Source organism: Daktulosphaira vitifoliae, unplaced genomic scaffold (genome assembly GCF_025091365.1).
Source record: "Daktulosphaira vitifoliae isolate Bord-2020 unplaced genomic scaffold, ASM2509136v1 Scaffold_2, whole genome shotgun sequence".
In the NCBI taxonomy this organism is placed as follows: Eukaryota; Metazoa; Arthropoda; class Insecta; order Hemiptera; family Phylloxeridae; genus Daktulosphaira; species Daktulosphaira vitifoliae.
The window spans coordinates 38,643,008-38,653,206 of record NW_026099573.1 but is presented as its reverse complement, the minus strand read 5'-3'; the positions used below and the strand labels follow the sequence as shown (position 1 = coordinate 38,653,206).

Sequence of the window (10,199 nt, the reverse complement as noted above, 5' to 3'; positions counted from 1 at the left end):
AAAAAAAAAAAAAAAAAAAAACACATTTTAGTAAAACCAATACAATCTCAGCTTCGCATCGAAGCTAAAATCTTATTTTTTTAATTTTAACTATTTCCCAACGCCACGAACACCATATAGTATTATTATTATTAAACAATTTGAAAACAAATAGCATTAAAATGTGTTCATGTGACCTAATATTGGGTATTATTATTGGACTTGGAATGGTTGTCTATTGTTTTAGTGATCAGATGGCAGACAAGAAAAGTAAAAATAAATAACGATACGTTTCATTTTTTTTAAAAAGAATTATTTTATTAATTATTAAAATCAAAAGTTGTGTGCAATAATCTAGGGAAATAACTTTATTTGTATAAGATTACAAAAATGTTTAAATACAATTTTTTAATCAACACAGGACAAAATTAAAATATTTTTCTAATGGAAACCATATAAAAATATTCAGTTTTACTTGGTACTAATTAACTTTATTTACTATGAAGTTAATTATTTTATAAATATTTAGTTATCTTAAATAGTTTTTAATTAATTAATTAAATATTTTCCAACAATTTAAAAAATGTAAAATTAACTAAATTTTTTTTAGGAAAAAATAAAAATGATAAAGACGAAGAGTGTCCTTGTTCACACACTTAAATGTTGTTATTGATCTCAAAATTGCGCGATAAATTATTTTCTGTTGTATACATAAAAGTATTTACATGTAACAATATAAATAAAAACTTATTGCTGGAGACACACTAAGTTTTATCTTCTTATATTTCTTTCTTATGTTATTTAAATATGTCATTTTTTACTGTTTACTCTAATTATATTATAATTACTATGCTACCATTCATAGAGATTTTTGTATTAGAAAAATACCTGTACAACCCTTTGGAATTAAAATAAAGGAAGTATACATATATTATAATAAAATTTTGTATTGACTACATTTATACAATTATTATTTATTTATAAATTGTTATGGAATAAAAAGTTATGTATATTTTTCCAGTCCAATTGGGTCAAACTTGAAATTTTAAATTTATTGATGTCTGTGCTAGACTCAGTTTTTTTATTTACATAGAATCTAACTGAACTATGAATTATAATAAAGTTATAGTTTATGTAATTTTTTAAACTAATAATAAATATCTTGTTAATGATTTACAGAAAATATAGATAGATAGGAAAATTAAATTTCAATTATAATAAAAACTAAATTATTAAATAAATTATTTATAATTTAAATAGACAGACATTAAAATATACAAAATAAAATTTGTTACATTTTAGTTAAAATAAATGTAATAGTTGTAATATATAAATAAACAAATAATTCTTATTTGCCTTAGATAAATAATTAATGACAAGGATAATTTCTCTTAGACAAAAAAATATGAGCTTAAAATAAAATCGTCTTTAACAAGTGTCGAATGAAGAAAAATGTTAGAACTAAAGCTTCTTCTCATTCAATTTCGTAAAGTGATTTTAGAATATAAAATTAAACATAAAGAATAACGTAAAATATTGTGGGATGCTGGAATATGATTTGAGTCGGATTCGAAGCTTATTAACAATACTAAAAGGATATTCTTTATGGGAAGTATATTTACCAGTTGGAAAATTTTTAATTCATGGTACTATTGATGATTAAAATAATACTAAAAAGAGTCTTACAGCTCAAGGAACAATTAAATATTATTCAACTAATGAAAATACTGACGATGAAATCTATATTATTGAAATGCGTCAATTTTCTTTATTTAATAATTATTAGAATTATATTAGATAACACATTGATGTATTATTTATGTAACATAGTTGTTAAAATGAAATTTTGTTTATCCATGTTTCTAAATTAGGAAAATGGTTTAGTTATTGAAACTATATATACTAAAAGAATTTGAAAGATATTGTTCATAGTAAAAATCTTACTTAGAACTACTTGATGAGTTGGAAAACAACTTTGATTGTTAAAAGATCATGGGCAAAATCTAACGGCATTCAAAGATTTTCCGAAAATTTACTTCTTGTATATCTTAGTTAAAACATAGTTTCAAAAAGTTTTTAGCTCATTAATGCTAAAGTCATATAGTTTTCTGTAAAAATGATCGATTTTGAAGTGTTTTGCATAACCATTAAATTTAAGGTTTTTTGATGGTCTGTTTTTTAATATACTACTAGTTTATATCATTGATTTAGCGTTAGTATTCATTGTTTTTATATTTACAAGTGTATTTATTTTTTAGAATGCAATTATTTAGTTTTTATCAATTAGACTAAGATTTATATGAATTGAAATTCACACTTTTACTAAAATAAATAAATAAATAAAATTTAAAAAACATCAATATTAACAAGTCAAAATAATAAGAATTATTATTTAAAATAGTTTAAAATGAACAAATGAATTTAAAACATATATAGCCTTGTTTCTTTACTACAAGCGAGTTCTAAATCAACTTATTTTGTTTGAATTGTTAGGGACTAGTTTATTAGTTGAGGATCTTGGTCAAAACCAAGAATCGGAAGCTACCCGACGTCTGCCCAAATATCGTCCCTATCTCCTTAAATGAGTTTTAATTACCTAAAGGAGATACAGACAATCGTGTACCTTAGTTACAGGGTGTAATATTATATTATTACATATAATATTAATATATAATAAGATGTTATCATTTGTTCATGTATGTCACATATTATGATTATACAAGATCACCAAAACAGGGTTCTCTTATTTAAGATACAAAATAACCCTTTAATTATACAATAAAATCTCCCTCTTGTAGAAATTATTAAGTAACGCCTACACGCAGGGACCCTCTTTTAATTAACCAATTACAATACAAAGCCTCAGCTTCTAGGATCACGGTAGAGATCGCTGGGCTACCCCCTTCACACTATAAAAAGCCATTTTTCCCCATCTAAACCAGTTCTTTTGACGATTTTAAAATACACAAAATCTACGACACTTTACTCAAGATTTCACTCTCCGGGACTTAGTCGATTTTTTAATTAATTTGGACTTAGAATATTTTTCTTTAAAACTAAATGACACTTAGAAATTTTAAAGTGAATTTTGTTTTGGTGAATCTTTTAATTTAATTTAATTTGTTCAATCATTAATAATATTTTATTTTTCTTGTTATGAAAATAAACATCAAATAATATTTTAAACATTATATTTTTTTTAAATTATTTTATTTTAACAATAAATCCAACCTAAATTTAGATATTCATTTAATAATAAAAATTTATTGTGAGCTTTTCTTATTGGGTAGCTAGTCTCGTTGCTAATGTCTTTGTTTTAACAAACATCGCGCCGGCAGACAAAGCTAAAGGTCACAATCTTCTCAATTTAAATTGAGATTTAAATTTATTTGACTAAGTGTATTGCAACTCTATACTTATTGGGTAGCTAGTCTCGTTGCTAATGTCTTTGTTTTAACAAACATCGCGCCGGCAGACAGAGTAAAGGTTGCAACTAGACATTGTTCTAGAATTAGGTATATTAGGTTAGAATATATTTGTAAGCCTATGCGTATTGGGTAGCTAGTCTCGTTGCTAATGTCTTTGTTTTAATAAACATCGCGCCGGCAGACAACGTAGAGAAACTTACGAATATATTTGCAGTGTTTAATTTTTGTCTTGGTTATTATTGTGCCGCATCCTTTCAAGGTGCTTTATTTTAGCACCGGGACACATTGGGCCACCACAATTCTGCCTTGATAAATTTTTTACATAGATATAGATATTTCTGAATCTTGTTTTGGCCAGGCCAGAGGAAAATTTAAGAATTATTGGTGTCGATCTCTCAATAAAATATACTCTCTAAAAAATACTTATTCAACAGACGTAAAAAAATCAATAAATAAAAAAAAATTAAAATTGTTTTTATAATAAAATACAGAGTGTTTAAAATCTTTTACAAGTAAGATCAGTCTTAGACTTTGTGTAATTAAATCATCTTATTTAAAGTCTTGAGTCGTTTTTGTAAGCAATTATATAGACTATATTACATATAGTGTAAATCGTATACGTAGTGCGTTTAATACGGAAATCAACACTGGATTACTTAAAATATTATTGTATCACACAGGACGTAAGGTAAGTACAATTTAACCTATGTTTTCGAACTTCCAACAATCTATTGCGTGATAAACCATTAAGAATTAATGAGAGAAACAATTAATGAGAAAATTAATTTAAATAAAATTGAAGACAATTAAATATACATTAAAATTACAAAACTTATAATAAATAATGATTACAATAATCTACTAAGCAAACCCTTTTTATCCTTTTTATATTCTCTCTAATTTTCTATCATTCTTCCTTTTTATTTTCTTTCTTTTTATTTTTGGTTTATTACAAGGGGATAGATTATTAAATAAAATTAGACTATTGTTTTATGTCAACGACAAAGTAAAGTTATATTCTAGATGTTCAGTAAATATAAGTTATATGTAATTCACAATACGTCTGACCTGAATCCTAGTACAGTTGGTTAGTAGGTATATCCAAGTGTGACGGAGTTGGTTGGTTACGATGACAATTGGAGATAGACGGGTTGTTGAATAAAACAAGTTAAGTTTTAAATAAGACGAAAGTAATACTATTGAAAGCTATGTCTATAACGGTCACTCAAACACAATTGCCCTTTGTTAGTTCGATGTCAGTAGCTCCGGGCTACAGACGATTAGAATTGTCACATCATCATCTCCCTCTATGCTAATTAATATGTATTACGAATTAAGTAAATGGAAATAAAACGTGTATAGTATAAGTGGTGAGAACATAGTAATAAATGTTTTTACAGAATAATATCGATTAAAAAGGTTTATCAATCAATTTAAGTAAAAACTTTATTCAGATTTTTTAATTTGTTCTTAATTTCATTTTAATTTAAGGATATTAGTCTAGAATAGTCAATAATTTTGATTTTACACTCATTTGTTTTTACATTAAGAAGTTTATCACCAAAATTATATAATTAATTATAATATAGTTTGGTCAACTTATCACTATCATTCTTAACTTTGCCGTATACTTGTACAATTTTATTTAAAAAGTACAATATGAAAATATGTAATTGTTTATATGGACATATTGCTAGCAATAATAAAAGGGAAGTTAGAGAAAATTAAAAAATATAAATATATATTTATATTGTTCGTGGTTCCGTTGATAATGTTTATCACCAGTAAGAGATATTTTTTACATTTTCATTTATAAGTAAATAAATATAACAGGATAAAATTATGATCTGTAATTACTTTAATAGCTATACTTATATAAAAGTAAAATTTGTATGCTAGTTATTAATGTTAGTACATTTTTAAATATCTATATATCGACTAAAATTATATTCCAAAAACCATTTGTGAATACTATTCATGACAGGTATTTATTGAATAGCTGTCAGTAACTATATTTGATTCAAGAGATTACTTTCAATGAGTGACATATTGGTTAAAAACAATCATACTGATAATAATAAAAAAATAATACAAAATGTAAATTTTGCTGTTATTAAACTAATCTTTATTTTATCGATAAAATAAAAATATATCCTTAACTGTTCGTATAAATATCACACGTGTAAACACACAAAAATTTATCAGCCTTCTGTATTAATTTCTTATACTATTTCTTTTATTAGAGAATGTGCTTTTATATTTATATTTATCAAATGACACCTATTTATTCTTCTTCTTAAGATTTCTCAGTCTTCTAACTGGCGTTACCTTCCTACAATTCTTCTCCATTTCTACCTGTCTTCTATTTTCCTTTTAATATCATTTATTTTATATATTTTAGGCTCAGTTCTCCACATATCTGTGATATGAAATTTGCTCTAGGTCCTCCTCTTCCTTTTTTCCCTGATATTATTCCTTCAAGTACTACTTGAATAGGTCTATCATATCTCAGAACATGTCCTAGCCATTGTAATTTATTCGTTTTTATGTTATCTATCATTATCCTTAGCTCATTTACTTGTTGTAGTACTTGATCATTTGATATTCTATCTACCCAGTTAATCTTTTGCATACGTTGATAGCACTACATCTCAAATGCTTTTATCGATTCTTGTTCATTTTTGTTGTATGCCCATGTCTCCGCTAAGTATATTGTTATAGGCTATACGTATGTCTTCAGCATCCATTTTCTGAGTATAATATTTATCTTCTTTGATAGTAGGATATGTTTTTTTTCGTAAAATGCATTCTTCGCCATTCCAATTATTTCCCTAATTTCTGTTTTGGATTTTGCATCATCCGTGATCGTTTGCTCTAGTTAGTAAAAATGGTTCACCTGTTCTATAATATATCCATCTACTAAAATTTCTGTCCGTATCTTTGTTTTTGCAATCACCAATGTTTTGGTTTTGCTGGCGTTTATTTTCATATTATATTTTTTTGCTGCACAATTTATTTTATTTATCAATTCTTGGAGTGGTTTTGACGATACAGAAACTATAGCTTGATCATCTGCAAAATTTAATTACTTTAATCTTCGATCCACCAATGCTCATCCCACTTCTATCGCCTCCGATACATACATCCATCATATTTTCTGAATACGCATTAAACAGGCTAGGTGAGAGAACGCAATCTTGCCGGACTCCTTTTCTAATCTGTACTTGTGGCAGTAGTGAAAAAATTCTTGTGAATATTCCCCATCCCAAAACAAAAATTGGGAACGACTCAGACCTAATTAAATTAACTTTTATCAGTAACTTTTTTTCAATAATTACAATTTATGTGTCAAGTATAAAAAATACCCTAAATGAACCAGTATCTCAAAATATTTTTATATATATATATCTCGAATCCAAACTTTATTTGATAAAAAATATGGTTCCAGTCTCTGATTTTAAACAAAAAATTCAATAAATTGGGAAAACAGACAATAAGTATTTTTTAGTTCATATCAGTTCTTTTATTCTGACTATTTTGTTAATAATTTTAAACATTTTATAAATTAACGAATTAATTTACGAATTTTGAATTTCATATAATTATTAGTAATTGTATTCTTAAGAAGTAAAAGCAATTAAAGTTTATTAATTTTACACTAATTAAAATTTTTAATACTTATTTTGTTTTAATACTCATTTATTCATTTAAGTTAATATATAGAACTCAAAATTATTTTAGAATAACAATCTATAAGATTAATTAATTATATATAACATAATATAAAACATTATACAGAGTGTTCAGTAATTAATAAAACGAGTCAATTGTTACAAACAGTGAGAACAATAGAAACCCGTTTTCTTACATACTGAAAACCCTATATATTGCATTATATACATAATTATTTCTAAAAACTCCCTTAGAAATTTTATTTAATATTTAGGAATATCATATCATAAAAAAAATTTGTATTCGCAGTAAGGGACGTGTTTTTTTTTTATTATTCACTTTCATAAGTATATGATTGTTATCGTTTAATACTATAATATTTATTCAACTTTACGTACATTATTTACAACCTTTCTATAGAATTTGTTTGCATTTGATCAATAGTGATAGCTTTAATATAATATATAGTTATACTATACACTTACAAGACTAAGTATATTTTATTCATTTTTATCATTAATCATATTTAACGTCCTTTTTAAAACCATTGCTGGTATTAGAAAGAACGATAAAACTTACATAAGTAAACATATATATTGTCTTTTTTTTTTGTATGAACAGGTCTAATTTCTTTCCCTTCTTTTACTTAAAATAAATGTTTAGTATATTTCCAAATTACGAATTTAAAGTATTAGAAAAATTATCAAATAATTGTCTTAAATAATGAAAGATATATGGCGAGAATATTGTGAAATTAGTACCATTCATGGTCTACGTCATGTAGTTCAAAAAGATGCAAAACGTTGGGAAAGGTAAAAATGTTGCGATATAATATACTAGGTGTATTAATTATTATATAGAGTGTTTAGTAAGTAAGGAAACAGATTTCGATTGTTGTCATTGTTTATAACAATTGATCTGTTTTCTTACTTATTAAACACTCAGTATATTTTATGTTCACTTTGTGGTAAGCGTAGATTCAGAATTATTTCGATTGGAGAGAATATAATATTTATTCGTTAAAAAATACAACTTTTTATGAATTTCATCACTGAATATTATTTTTTAATAGCCAATATTTTAAGGGATCTGTCTTTACGCATTGTCTCTGCATCCCCTACAGAATAAAGAATAGTTTAACTTTCAACTTGAAGTTTTATGTACATAATTATATGTTTTTATATAAAATATCACGGTTGAAATTTTATATGATAATTGAATATTTTACTCATATAATAAATTTAGAAACACTAATTATTTTATATGTTTTTCCTTTTTTTTTTTAGAGTAATTTGGATATCCCTATTAACTGTTGCAAGTTTTACGATTTTTATTCTGCTCATCTACTGGTGGAATATTTACATCAACTCCCCAGTGCAAGTAGTTGTGGATGATCCACGATATCCTCTAAGTAAAATTGACTTTCCTGCTTTAACAATATGCCCAATCAATAAGATTTTGTATTCTAAGACCAAAGCTCTTTCATTGAGGTATAAAAATGCATAAAATCTTAAAATAGGTATAAAATAATTCCAATGGATACATAAAAAGTTCACCACTTTTATTATTAAACAATTCATGAGTCACCCAGTTGAAATATTACGTATGTTCAAAAAATAAGTCATTAAAAAAATGACAAAATATCTTGTTGGTACTTTGGGAATCGAAGCTGGGACTCCGTGCACAGAAACATACGTTTCAAACAGCAGTAACTCGTTGAAAATTCAATAATGCAAACATTTTTTTTCAATTAAATAAATTTTATGATAAAAAAATTGGGTTTGTATTTGAACATCGAAAGTTGATATGAGTTAAAGGTAAAGGGATGATATCAGAAAACTAAATTTTTAAGTAAAGCGTCTCAAAAAAGATTATTATTAAATTATTACTGTAAAAATAATAAAATAATGATTAGCTGTAATATTTTTGAAGATATTTCATGAGGTGTAGTTAAAGAGTCACCCTGTAAAATATTTGCAATGTTTAATGAGAGTTTTTATGGATAATAAAATGTGACAATATTAAAGTACTTAATTAAAATATAATATTTACTATTTATCAGAGAACAAAAACTTGANATTAAAATATAATATTTACTATTTATCAGAGAACAAAAATGTTTTTTAGCCGATATCCTAATAACTCAGCATTGAGGCAAAAATTTTTGAACTCTTTAACGGCTCTATCAATTATGCGATTTCCGTTCTACAGTGAACCACTAAATTTCATCAAAAATCATTCATACATTACAATACCCACAGATCAAATTATCAACATCATGAAGCTGGTAAGTTTTAAATAAAGCAATGTTATATTAGAAATTAAAATATTGTAGTAATATTTTTTGCTACGTACTGTTTAAATATTCCAATATTTTATTAGATATCGCACTATATACTAAAAATAATAATTTAGGTATCCAAATCTATAATCTGCTGCCGTGAATGACGTCCTTATTCTAATGGCAGAACAAAAACATATGTATAAAACATCATAAATAAAATGATTAGTTATTGAAAAATATTTAAATTTTAAGTTTTTATTTTTTCAGTACTAATAAAATAAGATAAAACATTAGGGATAAATAAATTAAAATTACAATTAAATCTATTTCTAAAAAACCCAGCACAGTGGGGTGGCGGCACAGTGGGGTCGTGGCATAGTTGGGTACAGTATAGATGATATCTGACAGTGATTAAAATCACTATTATAAAAAACGCTTCGATGCAAATCTGTAGATAGAGTTGAATTAAAAAAAAAAAATTTGTTAAAATAGCATATTTTTGAATATGGTAGCCATATGCTCATAGAAGATAGGTCGTCGGGACAAATTTTTTTTTTCATTTTATAGTACATAAAATAAGCTTTGATTTGATATATGTTTAAAGGACGCAATATTTCCGGAACATTTTCAAAAATTAAGTTCAAAAAGTTATTTTTTGTAAAAAAGTTACTATTTTAAATCCTCCCAGTGAGCAGAATAAGTGTTAGATATTCAAAAAAAATTATATCAAATGAAAGGGAAATATCTAAGGTTTCAATACAAAAAAATATTATTTTTATTTGTTCATTTTTGAAAAAGTTATGGCAGTTTTAAGTACAAAAAACATCCCGATAAAA

At 25.3% G+C, this 10,199-nt stretch overlaps 1 protein-coding gene across 1 annotated transcript in view; it reads left to right on the top strand.

Annotated features, from left to right (window-relative positions):
• Positions 1-7,802: 7,802 nt before the first annotated feature.
• The window catches only part of LOC126898635 (sodium channel protein Nach-like), an 11,092-nt gene continuing 8,695 nt past the window's right edge, over positions 7,803-10,199 (top strand). The window contains exons 1-3 of the mRNA XM_050672885.1: positions 7,803-7,891; positions 8,366-8,569; positions 9,207-9,366. Coding sequence (XP_050528842.1) covers positions 7,803-7,891; positions 8,366-8,569; positions 9,207-9,366 — 453 coding nt within the window. The remainder of the gene's footprint in view (positions 7,892-8,365; positions 8,570-9,206; positions 9,367-10,199) is intronic.